General features: G+C 47.8%; 1 protein-coding gene across 2 annotated transcripts in view; it reads right to left on the bottom strand.

Moving 5' to 3' along the window:
* The window catches only part of LOC309522745 (protein unc-13 homolog A), a 106091-nt gene that overhangs the window by 52161 nt on the left and 28365 nt on the right, over positions 1–25565 (bottom strand). The window contains exons 11-19 of one of the 2 annotated variants that reach the window (XM_082206269.1): positions 24310–25101; positions 23373–23466; positions 13147–13196; positions 12106–12184; positions 5417–5488; positions 4056–4275; positions 3069–3296; positions 2098–2239; positions 497–666 (exon numbers count right to left, since the gene is read on the bottom strand). In XM_082206269.1, the coding sequence (XP_082062395.1) occupies positions 497–666; positions 2098–2239; positions 3069–3296; positions 4056–4275; positions 5417–5488; positions 12106–12184; positions 13147–13196; positions 23373–23466; positions 24310–25101 (1847 nt within the window). Of the gene's footprint in view, positions 1–496; positions 667–2097; positions 2240–3068; positions 3297–4055; positions 4276–5416; positions 5489–6215; positions 6236–12105; positions 12185–13146; positions 13197–23372; positions 23467–24309; positions 25102–25565 lie in introns of those variants that run through there. The other variant, XM_082206268.1, reaches the window with a different exon arrangement.

Genomic DNA, 25565 nt, shown 5'->3' on the forward strand with positions numbered 1-25565 from the left:
CGGGGACAACGAAATTACTTGACTGCTCCATAAAAACACTAATTAAACAATACAAGGGAGATTAGATGACTTTCAAAGTCCGGTCTTCCCATTCAGGGCTGAGATCGCTCTGGAGAAGAAGCTGTTCTTAAGACGGCTCGTTCTTGTCTTCATCGTCCTGTATCTCCGTCCCGACGGCAAAGAGCTCGAAGAGACAGTGACCAGGATGCGATGGATCTTTTACTATGTCCAGTGCCTTCCTATGGCACCTTGTGGCATAAATCTGCTCTAAGGTGGAGAGTGGGCAGCCAACAATGCTCTCTGCTGCCTTAACAACGCTGGGTTATGAAGGCGCCCTAAAGACGTTAAAGCAAAGATTATGGGATAATGAACACAGTGACTTGTGATCTCGATCACACGCAGTCTGTAGTCCGCTGGCTGTAGGAGTACAATACCCCCAGGGTCTTGGGACTCAACAGTTCAGGGGATTGCCCCTGCCACCTTCACAATCGCTTACCCAAATTGTACCAGACGTCCATCTCCCCGCTCAACGTCCGCACCTCGATGATCGTCTGGCCCAGGAAGTCGTCGGATTCCCTCTTAAAGCGCTGCTTCACCCTAGACTTGATGTCGTCGTCTTCGTCCCAGACACGCACCTTGATTCGATCGGAGGAGTTATGGCATTCACTGTTGTTGCGGGAGAAGAAGGCAATGTCACGAACGAGAGCTGTTTGAGATCTTCAGCTCGCAGGGCTACGGTTCCCGGAGTTCCCCCCGGAAAACTTATTCTCTGGGGAGATCACGGTGGGGTGTGTGGTTCTTCCCCACCCCTCTGTGGCTTTACTCCCCCCCCCACAATAATCCTGCGAGGTAAGTCAGGCTAAAGGACAGTGCCTGCCCCATGACTGCCCAGGGAGCTTTGTGGCCAAGTCTGTGGGTTAAACCACAGAACCTAGGACTTGCCGATCAGAAGGTCGGCGGTTCGAATCCCCGCAATGACGGGGTGAGCTCCCGTTGCTCGGTCCCTGCTCCTGCCCACCTAGCAGTTCAAAAGCACGTCAAAGTGCAAGTAGATAAATAGGTACCGCTCCGGCGGGAAGGTAAACGGCGTTTCCGTGCGCTGCTCTGGTTCGACAGAAGCGGCTTAGTCCTGCTGGCCACATGACCCGGAAGCTGTACGCCGGCTCCCTCGGCCAGTAAAGCGAGATGAGCGCCGCAACCCCAGAGTCGGCCACGACTGGACCTAATGGTCAGGTGTCCCTTTACCTTTTACCTCCAGGTCCTAGTCTGACGCTCTAACCACTTTGCCACACTGGGTGAAAGGTTCATCTCTTGCTGCATCTAACTGAGCGGTCCCCAAACTTCCACTGACTGATAGACCTTTTGAAAATTGCTGACAGTCTCAGTGGACCAGCTAGATGCTGTCTGGATCTTCATTGCATTTTCTGTTGCTTCTTTTATTTCTTATATTGCATCACATCCTGCATGCTGTAGAAGCCCAATTAATTTGAACTGTAAGCATGGGCTCCTTGAATGAAGCCCGTGGACCCGCCGGCAGTCTACGGACTGCAATTTGGGAACCCCAGATTTGATATATGCTAGAGACGAGACCTTTGCCAACAAAGGTCCATCTAGTTAAAGCCATGGTTTTCCCGGTAGTGATGTATGGAAGTGAGAGCTGGACCGTAAAGAAGGCTGATCGCTGAAGAATTGATGCTTTTGAATTCTGGTGATGGAGGAGACTCTTGAGAGTCCCATGGACTGCAAGAAGATCCAACCTCTCCATTCTTAAGGAAATCAGCCCTGAGTGCTCACTGGAAGGACAGATCCTGAAGCTGAGGCTCCAAGGCTTTGGCCACCTCAGGAGAAGAGAAGACTCCCTGGAAAAGACCTGATGCTGGGAAAGATGGAGGGCACAAGGAGAAGGGGACGACAGAGGACGAGATGGTTGGACAGTGTTCTCGAAGCTACCAGCCTGAGTCTGACCAAACTGCGGGAGGCAGTGGAAGACAGGAGGGCCTGGCGTGCTCTGGTCCAGGGGGTCACAAAGAGGCGGACACGACTAAATGACTACACAACAACAATAACAGAGATGAGGACCCCGGGATATCAACTCACAAGTGGAAGTTCTCCTCCCAGATCGGGTTCAGGTTGCCATAGATGGTTTTGGTCCTCTTTTTCGTCTTCCCGACCTGGACGGTGACGTACGGATCGCTGGACCCGGTCTTGTCCTTCGCCTGCAGCCCTTGCGCGCAAACCACTGGCCGAGCGATCCCATGCACAGCCGAGTGCCGTTTTGATGGGTTTCATGCGCACCCATGGCCGGGGGCGACCCCCCAAAAAACAGTCACAAAACACAAAGAGAGAAAAATGAGGGTGGAAACAACAATAATAATTTATTATTTATACCCCGCCCATCTGGCTGAGTTTCCCCAGCCACTCTGGGCAGCTCCCAATCAAGTGTTAAAAACAGTATAGCATTAAATATTAAAAACTTCCCTGAACAGGGCTGCCTTCAGATGTCTTTTAAAGATAAGATAGCTGCTTATTTCCTTCACATCTGAAGGGAGAGTGTTCCACAGGGTGGGCGCCACCACCGAGAAGGCCATCTGTCTTGTTCCCTGTAACCTCACTTCTCGCAATGATGGAACAGCCAGAAGGCCCTCGGAGCTGGACCTCAGTGTCCAGGTAGAACGATGGGGGTGGAGACGCTCCTTCAGGTATACAGGACCGAGGCCGTTTAGGGCTTTTAAGGTCAGCACCAACACTTTGAATTGTGCTCGGAAACGTACTGGGGGCCAATGCAGATCTCTCAGGACCGGTGTTATGTGGTCTCCACTCCCAGTCCCCAGTCTAGCTGCCGCATTCTGGATTAATTGCAGTTTCCAGGTCACCTTCAAAGGTAGCCCCACATAAAGCTCATTGCAGTGGTCCAAGCGGGGTATAAATAAAAAATTATTATTATTATTATTATATTACTGGGCTACAAGGGATCACCAAAGAAGAAGATTTCTCTATGCTCATCTGGCTCTCTGTGTTTGCGCATATCTACATGCCTGTCTGTATAAACGGCCACCGGCTTGACGTACCTGTGATACTGATCTTGGCTGACCACTTTGAGGTCCCATCCAGAACGCTCTGCTTCACAGCTTTCATCTGCTGGGTGTGAGTGGTCTTGGAGACGGCAAAGATCTCCTGGATCAGCTCAAAGATCTCGGGCTTATTGCGCTCCCGGATCTTCATACGATCTTTCAGCACCATGATAATATTCTGCGTGCGGTCCTCAGCCCCGTGCTTGGAACTTTTCTCAGCCGCCCCTGGACAGAGAGAGAGAGAGATTTGCCGTGGATGGGTCACTGCAATGCATTCTGATTATTCCACGCATTACGGAACCTACTCTAAGTTAGGACTAAAGGTAAAGGTAAAGGGACCCCGACCATTAGGTCCAGTCGTGACCGACTCTGGGGTTGCGGCGCTCATCTCGCTTTACTGGCCGAGGGAGCCAGCATACAGCTTCCGGGTCATGTGGCCAGCAGGACTGAGCCGCTTCTGGCGAACCAGAGCAGCGCACGGAAATGCTGTTTACCTTCCCGCCAGAGCGGTACCTATTTATCTACTTCTACCTTGATGTGCTTTTGAACTGCTAGGTTGGCAGGAGCAGGGACCGAGCAACGGGAGCTCACCCCGTCATGGGGATTCGAACTGCCAACCTTCTGACCGACAAGCCCAAGAGGCTCTGTGGTTTAGACCACAGCGCCACCCATCTAGATACACCATTGGCCTAATCTAGGAGACTCTCATTATGATCTTTTAGTAATAATAATAATAATAATAATAATAATAATAATAATAATAATAATAATAATAAAATGATGGTAATAAAAAAGACATTGTATTATTTTTATTGGCAGATTGCCTTTGTTAACTGCGGTGCAAAATGCTTTGCGACTATCAATGGTGAGAAGCTGCAGATTTTGGAAACGTAAGCTGTGTATTTTATTGCTCTCAGTTCAGACAGAACTCTACAGCCTCCGACCCCAGGACAAACCCAAGAGAACAAGGCACCCCCTTCTCACTTTGCAAGCAGTCGGCGTTGAGCAGGTCTTGACACTTCTCGTGGCACTTGACTCCGCATTCTGTACACCGCATGCCTTGGCGCGCAATGCCCCAGAGCAGACCCTCGCACTCATAACAGTAGGTGGGCGTTGTGGCGGTCCACACCTCGAAGTTGTGGGGGGTTGTGCAAGAGATGGGGTAGATTAAGGCTTGGAGGGTCTTCTTGTAAACATGGTTTTTCTGGAGGGAGACAACGAAAAATACACGATTGGGATCTGAACATGACTGACACTCTCTCTCAACTTTTTATAAAAGAACGGAAATGGTTTAAGTGAATGCAGTTGTACCTTGGATCTCAAACGCCTTGGCTCCCGAACAAATTGGCTCCTGGACAATCAAAACCCAGAAGTGAGTATTCTGGTTTTTGAACGATTTTTGGAAGCCGAACGTCCGGCGTAGCTTCCGATTGGCTGCTCCTGCAGCCAATCGGAAGCCTCACCTTGGTTTTCAAACGGTTCCGGGAATCGAACGGACTCCCGGAACGCATTCTGTTCGAGAACCAAGATATGACTGTCTTTACAAACAAACTGTATACAGATAAGAACATTGGCAGGTTCGTTGTAATAACCTTCAGTTTCGTAAGAGTATATATTTAAAGTAGATGAATAAATGAATAAATTAAGTTAGTTTAGAATATGCAGAAAATATTGAAAATAAATCTAAGGAACTGCAGAAAGAGGGGGGAGGAAGTCAAGTTTTGAAATGTTAAAATGACTGTAAAATAATTGAAATGTATAAACTTGAAAATCTCTCTCTCTCTCTCTCTCTTTCTCTCTCTCTCTCCATATATATAGTGTACCCCATCACAAGTTACCTGATCAGACAAGCTTTGAGAGAGGCAATACTAGAGGAATCTCTGTTAGCCCTTTCTAAGCCTTCAGTGGACTCTAGTCCTTTGCTTAGACAACGTCTGTTGTAGCTCAGCCAGAAGGATTTACTGGGAGCTGTCCAGAGTTCTGACTTGGCTTGCCAAGCCTTCGGGAGACTCTGCTAAACAGATCAGCCAGCAGTGTCCTGTTAGGGTTCAGTCCTAAGCAAACTGAGGAGATCGAGGTCTCCCCAGAGGGGGAGAAAGACACCCCTCCAAACTGTAGATCTCCAAACTGCCGGTGATCCTGAAGAGCTGTTGGATCTGGGCATCTCTGCTCAAGTTGATGCATTTTAGAAATGCTCCCTTGGAGGAGGAAAAATGTGGATTTTGGGTCTCGTTTCAGACTGACTGCACAGAAACCCATTCCTTCACCAGGAGAAGTTCTCCTAACAAAAAAGAACCACCCAAGAGCAAATATATATATAAAAAAGGAGGAACTGGGACACTTACTAGCTCTTCGTTGTTTAAAGTGCTTGATGCAAGTGCTGATGTGATACCAGCTTTCCTGGACTGGACCAAGGACTGTTGGAAGGAAGCAAAAAAGGAGAAGCATGTCAAGAATGCAGTGCAGGAAAACGACAACAACAGAAGTTAAGGTACAGTGGTGCCCCGCAAGACGAATGCCTCGCAAGACGGAAAACCCGCTAGACGAAAGGGTTTTCCGTTTTGGAGGTGCTTCGCAAAACGAATTTCCTATGGGCTTGCTTCGCAAGACGACAATGTCTTGCGAGTTCCTGCTGGTTTTTTCCCCTCCCACCCCTTTTTCTAAGCCGCTAAGCCGCTTATCAGCTGATCCGATCAGCAGATAAGCCGCTAAAAGGCGCTAATCCGCTAATCCTTCAATGGGCTTGCTTCGCAAGACAAAAAACCCGCTAGACGAAGAGAATCACAGAACGGATTCTTTTCGTCTTGCGAGGCACCACTGTAGACTGTTTCCTGCATTCAAGGGGTCTTCACCTAGGCATGCGATGGGGGGCGTGATTAGGAAGCATGTGTGGCCCTCCAGCATGGCTGAAACTACATTCCCCACGTGGCCGTGAAATCATGTCTGCTGGCACCAATGTAACAAGCTGGGAAGGAACTATTGGAGCTTTCCCCTGACTCCAGAAGTGATTCATAAACTCATCAACGTCAAAACAATTTACAGTCGAGTGGTGTTGGGGAGTTTGCCCATCACCGTTCTTAGTTGGGAGAAAGATTTGCGAGCCCTGAGCAAGAAAGAGAAATAAATAAGGAGACAAAGACTCACCATAGCCTGCAAAGGCGTGTTGGTCAACGGTTGAGCAACAGAGGAAGAAATGAGATGTTGTTAGGAGGACTCAGACAACCAGGTATATATATATATATTTATACATAAAAGACCAAGCTTCCAAGCTTGAATTTCATTCTTCATTCGTAAGCAGCAGAATTCCCTGTCACCCACTGTGATGGCCTGGGATTCGGACTCGGAGGCTGAACCTGAGGGGTCCCAGCCTGCACAGGAGCCCCCGCCTCCAGAACCAGCTGAGCTGGGGCTGGGGCCTGAGCCTGAAGGGTCCTCACCTGTGCTGGGTCCGCAGGTGAGCCTGCTCTGGCTCCTGAGGTGATGGAGGACCCATTGCCTGCAGGTGCTCCACTCTCAGCCCCGTCAGGGGAAGCTAAGGTTGCCTCTGGGTCCGGTCACCCTCCAGCCTCTCCTGAGCTGCAGAGGCTCAGGGCAGAGAGGCGGAGGGAACTAAGTTCCCGCAGGAAGAGTGCTCACCTCCAGGCCAGGAGAGGCGAGTCACCAGAGGATCGGGGCTGCCCTATGCCTCGGGGCAGATAAAAGCCAGCCAGCCCCAGTCCCAGGTTGCGGGAACAACATTGTTGGTTGCTAGTTCCTGCCTGAAACCTGTCCTGCTCTTCTGCCAGAGTTCCTGACCCGCCCTGGCTCCCTGCTTGCTTGCTCCAGCTACTATGGACTGCCTCCACGTTGCTCCTTTGACCACGGACCGGGCTTGGACCTCGCCTCCTGGGTAACCCACAGGACCAGCAGACCCACTACCTAAACATGTTGCGGCCTTTGTTATTCTAAATCAAGGCTGGATCACCATCTTCAGCCTGCAGGGGCCACTTTCCCTCATGGGTTAACTTCCGGGGCCGCATGCCAGCAGTGGGCGGGGCCACGGGGAAAGGGGCGTGGCCAGTGGCCAAAGTAGGCCGTCCCAAAGGCGTGACTCTTACCTTTGCCCAGTAGGCTAGATCGCAGCCGTGCCAAAGTCAGTGACTTGGGGTGGTCTGGCAAAAGGGGGTGCTGCCTGGGGGCCAGATCTATAGGTCTGGGTGTCTGGGTTCAGTCTATGACCCGCAAGGTTCTCCACCCCTCTTGTAAATCAGGGTGGCAGTCAACTGCTCACGTGGAATTGGACCCTATTCCTTTTCAATGAGGCTAGAAAAACTAAATAAGGTAAAGGTAAAGGGACCCCTGGCCATTAGGTCCGGTCGTGGCCGACTCTGGGGTTGCGGCACTCATCTCGCTTTACTGGCCGAGGGAGCCGGCGTACAGCTTCCGGGTCATGTGGCCAGCAGGACTGAGCCGCTTCTGTCGAACCAGAGCAGCGCACGGAAATGCCGTTTACCTTCCCGCCGGAGCGGTACCTATTTATCTACTTGCACTTTGACGTGCTTTCGAACTGCTAGGTGGGCAGGAGCAGGGACCGAGCAACGGGAGCTCACCCCGTTGCGGGGATTCGAACCGCTGACCTTCTGATCGGCAAGCCCTAGGCTCTGTGGTTTAACCCACAGCGCCACCCGCGTCCCATAGAAAAACTAAGTACGAATGTGATATTTTGGGTCTCTTTTGTTAACCACCCACAAGTCACCTCTTGCTTGATCTCTTCCCCCCTCAACCGCACAGGCAATGTCTTCACACGTACCAGATTTTTCAGGCGATGGTTTGGAAAAATGGGCACAAACCGCAGCCCCTACCCGCCTTGAAAAACCCCTTCACATGCAAAACAGAGGCATCAGCTTTTCCAACTTCAGCAGTCAGGGTTTACACAGGAGGAAAGACACAAAATAAACAGTGGCAACCAGTAGGAAAACTCGCGGCGGGGAAAGGCAGACAGAGATAGGGAGGATAGTCAAAGCTAGACGTTGCGAGAAGGGAGCGAGAAAGCGAAGAGAGGTTAAGCACAGGAGCTGGGCAAGAGAGCACGAAATGTTGGAATTTTTGGCCATGGCAAAGCTGTGCCCAGCAAGGATTCATTTTGCGATGACCAAGGGGATTGCGGTTTATTTAAAATAAAATGAATGAAGGCACCGAGATATAATAAAAATTAATAATAATTTATTATCTATACCCCACCCATCTGGCCGGGCTTCCCCAGCCACTCTGGGCGGCTTCCCAAAAAATATCAAAATACTGCAATATATCAAACACTAAAAGCTTCCCTAAACAGGGCTGCCTTCAGATGTCTTCTAAAAGTTGTCTGATAGTTGTTGTTCTCTTTGACATCTGGTGGGAGGGCGTTCCACAGGGAGGGCGCCACCACCGAGAAGGCCCTCTGTCTGGTTCCCTGTAACTTGGCTTCTCGCAATGAGGGAACCGCCAAAAGGCCTTCGGTGCTGGACCTCAGTGTCCGGGCAGAACAATGGGGGTGGAGACACTTCTTCAGATATACTGGACCAAGGCCGTTTAGGGCTTTAAAGGTCAGCACCAACACTTTGAATTGTGCTCAGAAACGTACTGGGAGCCAATGCAGAAACACACAGAGGGCATGATTTTGGCCACCTCCGGTCCATGCGGACTGCTGCCAGGTCTTTAACAGAAGAAGCAGCGCATTGAACATGGGACCTTAGCATGCAAAAAACCGGTGCTCTGAGACTGAGCTATGGTTCCTGCGAGCCCCCATGGAGTTGTCAACAAAGGCAAGCATGCACAGGTAAGGTTTGAAGTAGACAGTGCCAACCGCAGCATTGGAAAGGGGGCGCCTTTATTTACACAACGACGGAGGGCTATCCCTTGGGAAGGGTTGGGAGCGCCAGGGCATGTGTTGGAAGGGAAGAAAAAGGAGGAAATTCAGACAAAGGAAGACAGGCTGATGTTCCTCATTGGACAAGGGTTCCGTGCGGCTTCTGTTAAAGCGACGGCGCCGTATGAAAATACAAGACAACCGATCCCGAAGCCTCTTGTAAGCTCACTGTTTTGGCAAGCCTGGCAACTTGGAGGGGAGATCTCCAGAGTCTCTGTTCCCCCGTCCCCAGGCTGTCCGTTAGGTGTGGTCAATGCTGTGTGGGATGTAATCCACTGGGAGCAGTCAAGTACAACATTCCTTGTAATGCTAGAGAAGACATGCGAGGGAATGTCTGGTCCAGCCAGTCGAAACTTCCTGTTCCTCCGGGCTGGAGCAATCCTTCCTTTTGCATGTGACAGAAGGTGGGTGTGACCTCACCTGTCCAGGTAACAAAAGGACGAGTCACGCAGCTCTCTCTCTCTTTTTGACTTCCTTCTTCGTTTGACCAGCTTTTAGCTAGGACTGCTCTGCTAGCTCTCAGCTAGCAGAAGCACTGAGATTATTCCCCCATATGGGGTAATCCACATGTACATCTTTGTAACTAAGCCTGCCTTCAGGAATCCAACAGTGAACTGATGTGAGTAAACTTCTTTTATTGACTTTGAATAAGATTGTGGTGCATTTATTATTTTAAGAGGCATTCAAGGGAACTTGCCAGGAGCGTACAATTCAATCGGAGACAGGCTGAATTGTACAATAGTGAGAGGCTCACACGAGCCTGCAACCAGCCATCTGCTGTGCATGTAAAAGGGGAATGTATTCCCCCATATTGGGTAGATCCACATGCACATATTTGTAACTAAGTCTGCCTTCAGGGATCCATCTGTGAACTGAATGTGTGAGTAAACTTCTTTTATATGCTTTACACAAGATTGTGTCGTGTCTATTCTTTTTAAGGGGGAGATAAGGAGACTTACCAGGAATCCAATATTAAGCGGCTTAAACGAGCCTGCATCAAGCTATCTGCTGTGCCTGTAAAAGGGGAATGTAAACTCTGCTAAGCGAAGGAACTTGCTAGCGCAAGTTAGGAAGGATATGAATAAACAATATATCCTCTCCTGCCACCCTGAACATTCCCACAAATGCTTAGTGTTAAGGTTTAGACTTATTACAACTTATTTTAAGTTAAAGTCTGCTGCAACTGGATTTCTTATGGACAGCACCAACCCTGAATATATTGGATTTGTGACCATTATGCTCATTTGCTTTCAGCAGCGGTAAAGCGCTGCTGGATGAAATACAATTGCCTCTGGTCTACTCTGGAAGAAATCCTGCAATGTGTTCAAGTTTTTACTCTGCTTAACGATACGGTGGAACCTTGATTCTCAAATGGCTTAGTTGTCGAACAAATTGGCTTCCGAACGCTGCAACCCCGGAAATAAGTGTTCCGGTTTGTGAACGTTTTTTCGGAAGCCAAACGTCGGCTTCCGACTGAGCGTAGCAAGCTCCCACAGCCAATCGGAAGCCGCGCTTGGTTTTCAAACATCGAACGGACTTCTGGAATGGATTAAGTTTGAGAACCAAGGCACATTACTCTGGATCAATACTGAGTAGGATTCCATGACCAAATGTACAGGCATTCTGCAAGCGATCTCCCCTACGTAATACTTCTCTTTATGCTTCTCTCTGTGTGTGCATGTGTATACACGCATACACAAACAGGCATGTGCACGTGTGTCCCCCAGCCAACACGGGAACCCCAAATCTCCCCAGACCAGGCTTGCGCCAAATTGGTGGAGCTTCCAAGAGAGCTTGCCGGATGCGGGTGACGGGGGAACTCATACGATGCTCTCGCTTTAACCACCTCGTTCCTCACCAGGTCGCTGATGACTAGTGGGAGAGATTTGCATCCAGGCCTAATGTCAGGCATGCTGTCTATGCAGCGCAGAAACTTGACCGCCGCTCCCCTGGGGGACGGAAGCAGCCCAAAAAACGTCCCAGAGAAGAAAGGGGGAAGAGAGGGGGTGGAAACAGAAACAAGAATGAGCTGTATTAGCGAAGCGAAGGCGAACTCAGCGAGGTGTGTGCCGCCGAAGAGCCGAGATAATGGAGGGCAAAGCCTTCAACCTGTGAGACAGTTCCGATTTTTTCTTTTTTCTGTTTTTTTATTAAACATTTTGTTGATTTACAAAAGTGTGCAATGTCTCTCTCTCGTGTCCCCAACAGCCTTGACCAAAGATGTCGTGGGCTTTGGAGACGCTCGAACTCAGGACGCAAAGGGAGAAACGTGCTAAGAGGAAGGCACGCTTGGCAAACCCTCACCGGGATCAACTCCCGCCCGGAAACCTGTGTCCCCACTGTGGAAGGACTTGTGGATCCAGAATTGGCCTCCTTAGCCACTTATGGAGTCACTGCTAAAACCCTGTTTTGGAAGAAGAAGCAGAAGAGGAGGAGGAAGAGGAAGAGGAAGAGGAGGAAGAAGGGGAAGAAAAAGGGGAAGAAGAGGAGGAGGAGGAAGAAGAGGAGGAAGAAGAAGAAGAAGAAGGAGGAGGAGGAGGAGGAGGAGGAGAAGAAGAAGGGGAACAAATAAACACTTCTCTGCGAGGGGATCTACTTTGGATTTAATCAGAAAATTAGCGACTTACTGCTGGGACTTTCTTAGTATACTGCTAGATGCAACTGAAGGGCAGATCAACTCCTAATCTGATAACTTGATGTTAATAAAATGGTGGAGATGGGTTTTTGTTAGGGGGACGGGCGGACACAATTGTTTCTGGACTTCCCCAAAACTCCTGAGTTGGAGCCTCTTGGTCAACTGTTTGCCAAGTCTGTGGTTGTGAGAAGATTTGAACCCAGGCGTTTCCTGGCCACTAAGTTACCCCAGGACTTGGGCTACAGAAAGGTCAGCGCAACCCAAGTGTTAACCCTGGTTGAGAAGAGAGTTGTTGGTTCTGGCCTGGAATGTGGCTCAATTAAAAGAACTGTCTGCAAGGTATAACTTTGCCACTCCTTTATCCTGGCTCCAGAGTGGAACACGGCAGAATTCCAGCGGCGTTTCCAGAGAAGGTGAAGCTAGCAGCTGCCAGAGAGAGAGAGAAGGAGAAAGAGAAAGAGAAAGAGAGAGAAATGGAAATGGGAGGAAAAAAACATTAAGAGAAACCTCACCAAATCGCTAACTAGGGGGATGGGTTTCCTTTTGCGAATATCAGGCATGCTATCAATTATGATGAGCCCGCCGCCGGGTCTGGAAAAAAGACAGAAACAGTCAGCACAGGACGAGAGGAGAAAGGGAATATTGGGTAGGGGAGAGAGAGAAAGAGAGAGAGAGAGAGAGGATAGTGAGGAAAGGAGAGAGAAGGGAGGGGAGGGGAGGAAGGGGAGAGGAGTGGAGGAAGGGGGAGGAGAAGAGAGAAGAGGGGAGGGAAGAGAGAAGGGAAGGGGAAGGGAGGGGAGAGGGAAGGGGAAGGGGAGAAAAGGGGAGGGGAGTGAGGAGGGGAGGGGAGGAAGAGGAGGAGAAGAAGAGAGGGGAGGGAAGAGAGAAGGAAAGGGGAGGGGAGAGAGAAGGGGAGGAAAGGGGAGGGAGGGGAGGAGGGGAGAGCGGAGGGGAGGGGAGGAAAGGGGGAGGGAGGGGAGGAGAAGATAAGAGAAGAGAGGGGAGGGAAGAGAGAAGGAAAGGGGAGGGGGAGAGGAGAATTGCTGAGTGCTTAACAGACTCAAAACACCAATGCACATCAAATGCCCATCTGCTAACTTCGCTCATTAGCAAATATCAAGAGTTATCAGCATTGATCATGATTAAGCATCCTAATTATATATCAAACCATTAACAGTTATTACCTTTATTTGTTATAACCATTGCAACCATCATTCATCGTTTTTCTCTTACCTGCCCTTTTCTGGGAAGGGCGGATTCCAAAAGCATTAAAATGGAATATTAAAATCAGATTTTTAAACAACAACAACAACAAACAGATTTGCAAATATGTCCATGCATTTGGAGGTGGCTATGGGAAATTAAGGTAGCGGGCACCAGTCACCCAATTAAGAAGGTGAGCCAATTTAAGCGTTAAGAAAGGAAGGGAATCTGAGGTCAGAGATGGAGATAAGAGAATTCGGGATCAATCAATCAATCAATCAATCACATCCACCTGAGACCCATCGAAAGGCATTTTGAATTTGAGACAGCATTCAGAGACGGCAACTCACCCGCCTTTAAACCACAGGGATTTCGATTCTCCGGATCCTTCGCCCCGAGCCTGTGAAATAGAAAGGATCAGTTATTCTCTCTGGTAGGGTCTTGATCCTAGGAGACATTTCTCTGCGCGCGCTCCCCCCACCAGAGTTCATTCCTAAACAGGGCTGCCTTCAGATGTCTTCTAAAAGTTAGATAGTTGTTTATTTCCTTGACATCTGACGGGAGGGCGTTCCACAGGTCGGGCGCCACAACCAAGAAGGCCCTCTGCCTGGTTCCCTGTAACTTCACTTCTCACCAGGAGGGAACCGCCAGAAGGCCCTCGGAGCTGGACCCCGGTGTCCGGGCTGGACGATGGGGGTGGAGATGCTCCTTCAGGTCTACTGGGCCATTTAGGGCTTTCAAGGTCAGCACCAACACACTGAATTGTGTTCAGAAACGTCCTGGGAGCCAATGTAGGTCTTTCAGGACTATATGGTCTCGGCAGCTGCTCCCAGTCTAGCTGCCACATTCTGGATTAGTTGTAGTTTCTGGGTCCCCTTCAAAGGTAGCCGCACGTAGAGCGCATGGCAGTAGTCCAAGCGGGAGATAACCAGAGCATGCACCCCTCTGGCTGTGCTCTGATCTAGAGGGTCGCTGCTTTCCCACCCATGGCCTACAAGATTGGCTCCATTAATGAAGAACATCTAGCTTGGTTTTGTCAACACAGATGGGCAGAAATTCTCAGGGGCTTCATTCTGGAGCATTTCAGGCGTGCCAGGGGCCAAACGTGGGACAAGGAGTGATGGCCTCTACCCTACACACTGTGATAGCAATTTTGAGGTCTTAGATATATGGTAATGTTAATAACCGCACGTACATAGATCAGCACAGGAAGACCGAACTGAAGCCATTATGATTCCTAAACTGAGCAAATGTTTTCTCTGCAAGGTCAAAGTGGAAAAGCCTCCCCATTGTCTTTTCCTTCACAAATCCTGTCTTAAGGGTATGTCTGTGTTTGAATAGGGTGTGAGCCTGTGACCTGGCCCAGGAACTAAGTATTTATCATTACAAAGGACTGGCCAGGCTACCCAGGCAATCCAATCAAGTAACCTGCCAGACAGGAGATAAATAACAACAGGAGAAAAACAACATTCAAATTTCTGTTGTAGACCGCCTTTTCTGTGACGTAGGTGTGATGTATCTGAGGGGTGGTCTTAGCTTACACCCCTTCTGTGATGTATGTATGATGTTTCTGGGGGTAGTCTTGATCTACAGGGGGGCAATTTCAAAAGTCTTTATAAGGCCTTGCATGGCATTTTTATGGGTCCCTCCTCTCTCCTGCAAGTGAGGGGAGCACCTTGTTGCAACAGATCAATAAAGATCAAGCTTACTAGCTGCTTTGCTTCTCTTTTTTTTTTTTATAATAATTTTTATTACATTTTTTACAGAAATAACAAAGAGATCAAAAAAGTAAGAAGAAAAAAAAAAAGACCAGAAAAAAAGGAAAAAGAAAAACACGACCATTTCGATAACTCATTTCAAATTTCCATTGGACTTCCCCCATCCCTCGCAGAATGCATTTCTTAACAATAAATTTATCAGCAAATTATATCCTTATTTCATATGTTTCTTTCTATTTTCAATTACAGTTTAAATTTAAATCTCTTGATCAATATATACTCTGAGCAATATACCATAATATCTTTTTTACCCATTTAAACCTTGATTCTTTCATAAATCTTGTCAAATTTCATAAATAATTAAGTTTTGTTACTGGGGCTAGATTCCCAATCACACGACATCTTATGTTTCATATAACTTATAATACTTTTGCAAATAGTCTTTAAATTTTTTCCAGTCCTCCTCCATTGCTTCTTCTCCCAAGTCTCGAATCCTTGCAGTCATCTCGGCTAATTCCATGTAGTTCATCAGTTGCGTGTGCCAGTCCTCCAGTGTGGGCAAATCTTGGGTCTTCCAATGCTTAGCGATAAGAATTCTTGCTGCTGTTGTAGCGTACATAAAAAAAGTTCTATCCTTTTTAGACACCTTCTGGCCGACAATGCCCAGAAGGAAGGCCTCTGGTTTCTTGGGAAAAGTGTACTTAAACACCTTTTTTAACTCATTATAGATCATTTCCCAGAAGGCCTTCAGTCTTGGGCAGGTCCACCAGAGGTGAAAGAATGTTCCCTCAGCTTCCTTACATTTCCAACATTTGTTATCGGACAAATGGTAAATCTTAGCTAGCTTAACCGGGGTCATGTACCACCTGTATACCATTTTCATAATGTTTTCTTTCAAAGCATTACATGCAGTAAACTTCATACCGGTGGTCCATAACCTTTCCCAGTCATCAGACATAATATTATAACCAATGTCCTGAGCCCATTTTATCATTGCTGATTTAACTGTCTCATCTTGAGTGTTCCATTTAAGCAGCAAGTTATACATTCTCGATAATAACTTGGTCTTTGGTTCAAGCAACTCTGTCTCAAGTTTCGATTTTTCCACCTGGAAACCTGTTTTTTTGTCTAGCTTAAAAACCTCATTAATTTGGGCATAATGCAGCCAATTTTGCACCTTATCCTTTAGTTTTTCAAAGCTCTGCAATCTCCAGTTACCTTCAATATTTTCTATTATTTCCCAATATTTCGGCCAATAAGCCTCCATATTGGTTGTTTTCCGAGCTTTGGCCTCTATTGGTGAGATCCACCTCGGAGTTTTACTTTCCAATAAGTCTTTGTATTTTTTCCAGACCATATATATTGCTTTTCTGACAATATGGTTTTTAAACATTCCATATGATTTACCCTTGTCATACCACAAATACGCATGCCAACCTAACGAATTGTTGAAGCCTTCCAGATCTAGGACATCAGTGTTTTCTAATAGAATCCAATCTTTCATCCAGCAGAAGGCTGCCGCTTCATAGTATAGCCTTAGGTCCGGCAGGGCAAACCCCCCTCTCTCTTTTGCATCAGTTAATATCTTAAACTTTATTCGGGGCTTTTTGCCCTGCCAGACAAACCTAGAAATGTCCTTCTGCCACTTTCCAAAGCATTCCACTCTGTCCACAATCTGCAAGGCTTGAAACAAAAACAACATCTTTGGCAAAACGTTCATCTTTATAGCTGCAATTCGGCCTAACAAGGATAATTTCAGTCTTGACCAAATTTCTAAATCTTTTTTAACTTCTAACCAACATTTCTCATAATTATCTTTAAATAGATTCAAATTCTTGGAAGACAGATTGACCCCCAGGTATTTCACTTTCTTAACAATATTTAGTTCTGTCTCTTTCTGAAACCCTTCTGTTTCCATGGCCGTCAAGTTTTTCCCTAAGACTTTAGTTTTTTGCTTGTTCAACTTAAAACCCGCCACCCGACCAAATTTCTGGATCAGTTCTAAAACTCTTTTTGTACTGGGTTCTGGCTCCTGTAGTGTTAAAACCAGGTCATCTGCAAATGCTTTCAGTTTATATTGTTTCGCTCCGACCCGTATTCCTTGTACCTGCCGATCCTCCCTTATCATGTTCAGCAAAACCTCCAGGACTGAAATAAACAATAAGGGGGATAGGGGGCACCCCTGTCGTGTTCCTTTTTCAATATGAAGTTCTTCTGTCACCACATTGTTCACTATCAACTTAGCTTTTTGTTCTGAATAGATTGCTTCTATTCCATTCTCAAACCCCCTTCCCACTCCCATCCCTTCCAAATTTTTCTTCATAAATTTCCAGGAAATGTTATCAAAGGCCTTCTCCGCATCAATAAAGATCAATACTGCTTTGGTGTTAATATTTGTTTGTAAAAGTTCCAAGATATCAATAATGTTCCTGGTATTGTCAAACAAATGTCTGCCTGGGAGAAAGCCGGCCTGGTCTTTATGGATTATCTCATTTAATACTTTTTTAAATCTGTTGGCCAGAATATCCGCAAATATTTTATAATCCACATTTAGGAGTGAGATGGGACGGTAGTTCTTGAGTTGAGTCTTTTCAGTTTCCACTTTAGGTATCAATGTGATGAATGCTTCTTTCCACGTATCTGGTGCCTTCCCTCCCCCCATAATCTGGTTACAAACCTCCTCTAGTGGTTGTATCAAATAATCTTTTAACGTCCTATAATACTTGGAGGTAAGTCCATCAGGTCCTGGAGATTTGCCCAGCTGCATATTCTGAATGGCATCCTCGATTTCTTGTTGTGTTATTTTACAATTCAAGGTTGATCTCTTCTCTTGAGATATTTCTGGAAGACCATTTTCTTTCAAAAATTGTTCTATCTCGGTTACATCCTCGGGTCCTTGTGTATACAGCTTTTTAAAGTATTTCTGGAAACACTTTCTAATTTCTCCCGGTTTCTGAATGTTCTTTCCTTCAACTTCTAGATTGGTAACGTAGTTTAATTTTTGTCTCTTTTTCAACTGCCAAGCTAGCAGTTTCCCACATTTATTCGCCGATTCAAATGATCTTTGTTTCATTTGTTTAATTCTCCATTCCACTTCTTGGTTAATCAGTTGCGCATATTGTGACTGGTGGAATTTAATTTCTCTTAAGGTCTCTTTGGATTTTGGGTTTAATCTTAATTTTTTCTCGCCGTCTCTTATCTTCTCCAATATCTTGTCCTTTTTACCATTCCAGAGTTTTTTCTTAATCGTATTCTGTTGTATCAGAAACCCTCTCATAACAGCTTTGCTCGCGTCCCAGATTGTTCTTTTTTCCACCGAGGTGTTCAAGTTGATTTCAAAATAGTCCTTTAAAGCTTTTTGGGCCTTCTTTACAATCTCTTGATCTCTTAGCAGGTTGTCATTCATTTTCCATCTGAAGGAGTCGGCAGTAGTAAATCTCATTTCCATTTTCAGAGCGTTATGGTCGGAGCAAGTCTTTGGGCAGATTTCTATTTTTGTGGTCTTAGGTGCCAGCCCTCTAGTTGTCCAAATTTGGTCGATCCTTGTCCATGACAGGTGGGCCTCAGAAAAGAAAGTTCCTTCTTTACCTAGGGGGTTTCTCGTCCTCCATGAGTCAATTAAATCCATATTGTCAGTTAGTTCAAAGAAAGTTTTTGGTAGTCTTCCATCTTTAGTCAAATTCTGGTTCTGTGACTTATCCATAAAAGTAGAGACAACCCCATTCATGTCTCCCATCATAATGATGTTAGAATAGTCCAGATAGTCCAATAATGTCTCATGCAGCTTCTTATAAAATTCTGATTTCCCCTCGTTTGGTGCATAAATTCCTAATATCAAAATTTTCTCTCCTTGGGTCGAAATCTCAATAGCCAGGATTCTTCCTTGTTCATCTTTAAACAAAAGTTTCGGTGAAAGAGTCTCTTTGGCGTAAATCACCACGCCTCTCTTCTTGACTCTGTCTGATGAGATAAATTCTTGGCCTAATCTTTTATTTGTTAACACCTTCCTGTGTACCCTTGTCACATGGGTTTCTTGCAAACAAATTATATCCAAATTCTCTTTCTTTAGGATATGGAAGATCCGTTTGCGTTTTTCTGGGGAATTCGCGCCATTAATGTTCCAACTATACAGCTGCAGAGACATCTTGTATCAATCTGTTGTTACTCTTGTGGGGTGTCCTCTTTTTTGTCCGAGTCCGAAGGTGGTAACTCTTTCCCTAACTCTGGTGGTGGCCAAATAGCTGCTCCTTTCTGTAGGTCTTCTCCGTGATCGTGTAGGAACTTCTGGCAATCCTCTTTCGTTTTGATTTTTATCTTCTTTCCTTTGTATTTAAATAAGACACCTTGTGGGAACTCCCACCTGTAAGGTATTCCGTTACCTCTCAAAAGTCCAGTTAGGTCAGTGTAGTTGGCTCTTAGATCCAGTAATTGTTTAGGGATATCTTTGTAAATTTGTGCTCTTCTATCCTGGATCACAAGTGCTTTATTGAAGTGTAAATCAAGTAGCTTGTCTCTCTCCTGTTTAGTCCTTAAAATAATCAAACAGTCTCTAGGCCTGTCCTTCCCAACGACTCTTCCCAATCTAAATGCAGTCGTTATTTTGAAATCTGTGTCTTGGTTTATACCCCAGAATTTGGAAAATTCTGCCGTTAAAAAGCCGGTCAAATCCTCTTTCTCAATCTCTGGGATAGAACGTAATCTCAGGTTATTTTCCCTGTTTCGCAGTTCCACCAAAGACAGGTAGGCCTGCTGGTCTGTAATATGTTTGTGGAGCGGTCTTACCTCTCCTTTCAGTTCCTCCACTCCTTTGGCTGCAGCCTCTGCTTTTCCAATCGCAGCCTCCGCCAATTTTCGATTTTCAGATGTTGCGTCGTTTAAGTTTCCAATATCTTGTGAATGCTTGGCCACCTGTTCCGAAAGTTTGGTAATTGAAGATGTGGCTAAGTCAATTTTTGCAGTTTGATCATCCACTTTTTTGTTCAAAATTGCGAATTGTTGTAACATTTCCTCTAAAAGAGTGTTAGATCCTCCAGATGCCATATCCTCACCTATTGGTTGTTCAGCTTCTTCAGCTGGTGTTGTTGGCGAGGGTGCAGTCTGTAAAACAGCAGGGACTGAAGATCTACGTCCCTGAGAAAACAGGGTTGTTTGTGTCAGTTTGCCTTTCCCTGCCTTCGACGCAGCTCTTGTTTTTACCCTGTCGCTCATTCCACACCTGTCTTTGGATTCAAGGTCAGACTGTCAAAAGTTTCATGAGAAAGGCAGGCGCAAGCGTAAACAATCTAACCACAGAAAGACAAAGCAAAGTTGGTTCTCAGGAAATTGTAAGTCCCAAGTTCCACTAGAGGGAGTAATGTTGCAATTCAGGGAAGAAGAAACAAAATTTCAGACGCCATTAAAGTTCCTTAAGTTAAGTAAATTAACGATGATCCTTGGAAAAGACCTTTTCCCTCTAGCAGAGCTCTCACAATATTGCCATAAGTTTCTTAAAAGGTGCAAAGTACAGTTGTTTAATTGTATCCAACAGTAATGCCTCTAAGTGTCCATTTCAAATTTATAAGTGTATCCGCAAAGTAGCCTTTTGTCCCACTGCAAGTCCGGGACTGGGGGTTTTAAAGTCTTTAGAATTTAGAAAAGTCCAGCAGAGGAGAAAGTCCCCAAATAAGGTACAGAAAATAGCAAGGAGATAAAAGTAACTTGCCTGCTTCAGTTTCCGACTTTTCCGAACGTATGATGTCTCACTTTAAAATCTCTCCGCACTGCTTCCAGCTTGTCAAATCTTTGCTTTTGATCACTAGCATCCTCGGGAGACGGACTTCCTTTTTCTCGCCTCCCGCTTTCAGCCAAATTCATAAATTTGTAATCCAATTTTGAGTAAATCTTACTCACGAGTAGTTGGTTTGTAATCCAATGTAAAAGGAAGAAAGGTCGGCGCTCATCCGCAACAGCCGCGCGGCTTCACTCCCGCAGAAAGAGCGATGAATCCACAGCACCGCTTCCCCTCCGCGCTTCCGGAGCCCCTTACGGGGTCCCTTCTTCGTTTTGGGGGTCGCTCTAGGTGCCCGCCGGATCCCACGGCCACGAGCTCACTCTGCTCGTGGTTTTTCTTAGTGGGTCGTCGCTTTGCCGCAGCGAACGACCCTTTTCTGCGGAGCCCCTCTTCGCAGCGCAAAGAGGACCGCCATTGCTTGCTTCGCGCCGCCTCCGGAAGTGGCACTAGCTGCTTTGCTTCTCAATATTCTCCGGTTGGCCTCTGTTATCTTCTCCTACCAATAGGGAACCTACGTAAGGACTCTATGTGGGCTCTTGGATACCCCATAAGGGAAAAGGGCAGGTTTTTTTTTATTTACAACAACGCAACCTAGGTTTCTGTTCCTCATGGCGCTGGATACATGTAGGAAGCTGTTTTGGGGAGATATTCAGAGGACCTCTGGCGGCGCTTGAAGAAAGGCTTACCTGCAATCCCAGAGGGAGACCGAGAGCGACGGAGACACAAAGATGGCGGTGGCTCTGAGCAAACTGAAAAGTGAGGGTGCCCCCAAGTGGGGGCAGCATTGGGGCCAAAAGAAAATGAAGAAGAAAAAGATGGCGGGTGGAGTCTACAAGCAAAACAAAACAAAACAAAAATTATAGGTACGGTCAGAACTCAACAAACGGGGAAGAGGACCAAGGAGGGATGGGAGGAAGGTAAAAACTTAAATATAGACACTCTGAGACATGGAATGGAGATGTGAGTGCAGTGCAGGGTGGTCAATTAGATAAATTGGGGGCACGCCCCCCAACCTCGCCAGGGACACGGGTGGCGCTGTGGGTTAAACCACAAAGTCTAGGGCTTGCCGATCGGAAGGTTGGTGGTTCGAATCCCCGCAATGACAGGGTGAGCTCCCGTTGCTCAGTCCCTGCTCCTGCCCACCTAGCAGTTCAAAAGCACGGCAAAGCGCAAGTAGGTAAATAGGTACCGCTCTGGCGGGAAGGTAAACGGCGTTTCCATGCACTGCTCTGGTTTTCCAGAAGTGGCTTAGAATGCTGGCCACATGAGCTGTACGCCAACTCCCTCGGCCGGTAAAGTGAGAAGAGCACCTCAACCCCAGAGTCGGCCACAACCGGACCTAACTGTCAGGGGTACCTTTACCTTTACCCCCCAAACTCAGTCTGCCCTCCACCAGGCCCCACCTGTGTGGGATGTGATCCATGAGAGGCAGTCAAGTACAACAGTCCTTGTATTGCTAGAGAAGACACGCAAGGGAATGTTTGGTCCAGCCGGTCGAAACTTCCTGTTCCTCCTGGCTGGAGCAACCATCCTTTTGCATGTGACTAGAGGTGGGTGTGACCTCACCTGTCCAGGTAACAAAAGGATGAGTCACGCAGCTCTCTCTCTCTCTTTGACTTCCTTCTTTGTTTGACCAGCTTTTAGCTAGGACTGCTCTGCTAGCTCTCAGCTAGCAGAAGCACTGGGATTATTCCCTCATATGGGGTAGATCCGCATGTACATATTTGTAACTAAGTCTGCCTTTGGGAATCCAACTGTGAACTGATGTGAGTAAAGTTCTTCTATTGACTTTGAAGAAGATTGTGGCGTCTTTATTCTTTTAAGAGGGATTCAAGGGGACTTACCGGGAACGTACAATTCAATCTGAGACAGACTGAATTGTACAATAGTGAGAGGCTCACACGAGCCTGCAACACAACCAACCATCTGCTGTGCATGTAAAAGGGGAATGTATCCCCCCCATATGGGGTAGATCCACATGTATATACTTTGTAACTAAGTCTGCCTCCAGGGATCCATCTGTGAACTGAACGTGTGAGTAAACATCTGACTGAATTGTATAATAGTGAGAGGCTCACACGAGCCTGCGACCAGCTATCTGCTGTGCGTGTAAAAAGGGGAATGTAACTCTGCTAAGTAAAGGAACTTGTTAGCGCAAGTTAGGAAGGATATGAATAAACAATATATCCTCTCCTGCCACCCTGAACATTCCCACTGTGGTGATCAGGTGGGATTGCTATGAGGAATCATCTCAGATGGGTCAAACCCAGTCAACACAATACTTTCATTGCAGACACAATGGCTTGCTCCACAACCTGCCTGCCTCCTTATGGGCAAGCCCAGAGCTTGAGCCTGGCTCTGGGATTTTCCTTCTCATCCTTAGTCTCAACGTTGCCTTTCCAGAACCCAACAGGAAGGAAAGTGAGGATGGGTGGTTGGCTGTTGCCTCTGGTGCCCCCTACTGTTGACCTCCCTGCCTCGGAAGCTCACCCAGAAGGCAACACAGCCCTCGGGGTGAACAAAAGGAATCTAAAGCTGTCCCGGACTGCGCTGCACGCAAGACTAAGGACATCGTAAGAGCCTGCCGGATGAGACCAATGGCTCGTCTATTGCAGCATCCCGTTCTCAGGATTTAATTTATTCAATTCAGAAAATTAAGCAGGCAGACGCAAATTTGCAGAATATCACAAAAGTAAATTCCCAACGCACCGCCTCCCATTTCTGTAAGCAAAAACAGCTCAAGTAGGAACTCTCAAATTTGGAGGTGTAAAAGATTTGGATCGTCAGGAGGAAATGGTTAATAATGGGACCCACAAAGGGGAGGAAGAAAGCCAAAGAGATTCCTTGGAGTCGCGTTTTTATGTCCCGCGTTCGATATACGACTGTAAAATTGCAATCCGAAGAAACCAAACGAATAAATCTTTTGAAAAAAGAATTCTCGAATCGGCAGAGAATTTCGGAAGCGCTTGTGGCGGGAGGGAGTTTGTTGCAGCTGGGGAGGGAGGCGGGGCTTTATGGCCAGGGGGAGGAGCCTAAATCGACTGCATTTGAATACGGGCAACGAGGGAGAGTGACCAGACACGCTTACCTCCTGAAGTTGCATGCATACTTTGTTGAAGGCCCGCAGCCAATTCGCCTTCGCTCGGGCTTTCGGGTCCACCGGTTCTGCCTCGACCTTCTCCCTGCAGCCGAAACGAACAGAGGCAACTCGCTGAATGATATATAACCGTGTCGAAACCAAGCCCCGCCGACTTTTGCTTCTGGCCCCGTCCAAAACTCGCATGTGGGGGGCCCCTCTGAAAGTTCCCCAGAAGTTCCCTCGATTGTCTTCGGGTCCAGTATTGGACCACTATGACCGGATATCCCCAGCCAATGTGGACAGACTCCTCCGAGCTGGAAAGCTCACCACCTGTCCTCTCGACCCGTGCCCATCTTGGCTGATTCCAGACGTACTCCAATGGGAAAGACCTACATTGGCTCCCAGTACGTTTCCGAGCACAATTCAAAGTGTTGGGGCTGACCTTGAAAGCCCAGTATACCTGAAGGAGCGTCTCCACCCCCATCGTTCTGCCCGGACACCGGGGTCCATCTCCCGAGGGCCTTCTGGCGGTTCCCTCCCTGCGAGAAGTGAGGTTACAGGGAACCAGGCAGAGGGCCTTCTCGGTGGTGGCGCCTGCCCTGTGGAACGCCCTCCCACCAGATGTCAAAGAGAACAACAACTACCAGACTTTTAGAAGACATCTGAAGGCAGCCCTATTTAGGGAAGCTTTTAATGTTTAATAGGTTATTGTATTTTAGTGCTTTGTTGGAAGCCGCCCAGAGTGGTTGGGGAAACGCAGCCAGATGGGCGGGGTATAAATAAATAAATAAATAAATAAATAATTGGAAACCTCCAAAACAGGGGCCTCCTGCCCTCTTGGGGTTTCCGGCAACTGCTCCCCAGAAGCGCTGCTGCCTCCATCGCTCCAGCAAGTCGTTTCCAGCCACCGCAAACCTCCCCGCCCATTTCCACCCTCGTCTCTTACCTCTCCTCTTCCTTGGGGGGTTCTTCCTCCTGGGGGGCTTCCTCCGGGGCGGGGGCCTCTTCCGCCGGCGCCTCCTTCTGCTGGCCTGCCGGAAGCTCTTCTGCCGTCTCTTCCGGCACCTTCCGCTGCTGTTGCGGCGGCTGCGGCGGCTGCACCGATTGCGCCGGCGGCGGCTGCTCTGCTTTTTGCTGCTGCTGCTGTGCTTGTTGTGGCTTCTGCTGCTGCTGCGCCTGTAGTGGCTGTTGCTGTTGCTGCTGCTGTGCCTGTAGTGGCTGTTGCTGCTGCTGCTGCTGCGCCTGTAGTGGCTGCTGCTGTTGCTGCTGCTGCGCCTGTAGTGGCTTCTGCTGTTGTTGCTGCTGCGCCTGTAGTGGCTTCTGTTGCTGCTGCTGCTGTGCTTGTAGTGGCTGTTGCTGCTGCTGTTGTGCCTGTAGTGGCTTTTGCTGGGATGGCGCGCCTTGCGGCGGCGGCTGGCCCTTCTGCTGCTGCTCTTGCTGCGGGTAGGCCTCCTCTGGGTAGGTCTCGGGTTCGAGTCCCCCCACCTTGTCCTCGGGGTAGTACTCCTCATTGTCGCTGTATTCCTCGTTGAATTCGTCCTCGTCTAAGTAGAGGTCGTCTTCGTCCTCGTCCCAGCGCGGCGAGTCCTTGTGGTAGCTGACCGAGCTGTGGCAGGAGTGGTACGAGTCCCCGTCCCGCTCGTCCAGGCTGATGTCGTCGGGGTCGAAGTCGTCGCTCAGCTGAGAGCTGCCCTGGCTTAGCTCCGCCGACGAGGCGTAGCGGCTGCTCCCCGTGGGGCTGCATTGGTGCGTCGGGGTTAGAGAAACCAAGCGGGGAGAGACAGACAGAGAGGCTTAGCAAGGGAACGGCCTCGCAAGCAGAAAGCCCCACATTCAAACCCCTCCCCTCCCCGGAGAGCATTGGGAGAGAGAGCTGCTTCCAGTCAGTGCAGGCAGCATTAGCTAGATGGACCCAGTTCTCTGATTTGTTCTAGGGCACCTTCCTATGTTCCGAAGGGGCATATGGACATTAGGGTTATTCTTTTATTTTCAAATTTACCGTATTTTTTGCTCTATAAGACTCACTTTTCCCCTCCTAAAAAGTAAGGGGAAATGTGTGTGCGTCTTATGGAGCGAATGCAGGCTGCGCAGCTATCCCAGAAGCCAGAACAGCAAGAGGGATTGCTGCTTTCGCTGCGCAGCGATCCCTCTTGCTGTTCTGGCTTCTGAGATTCAGGATATTTTTTTTCTTGCTTTCCTCCT

Source organism: Podarcis vaucheri, assembly GCF_965113315.1.
Source record: "Podarcis vaucheri genome assembly, chromosome: 18".
NCBI classification, from domain to species: domain Eukaryota; kingdom Metazoa; phylum Chordata; class Lepidosauria; order Squamata; family Lacertidae; genus Podarcis; species Podarcis vaucheri.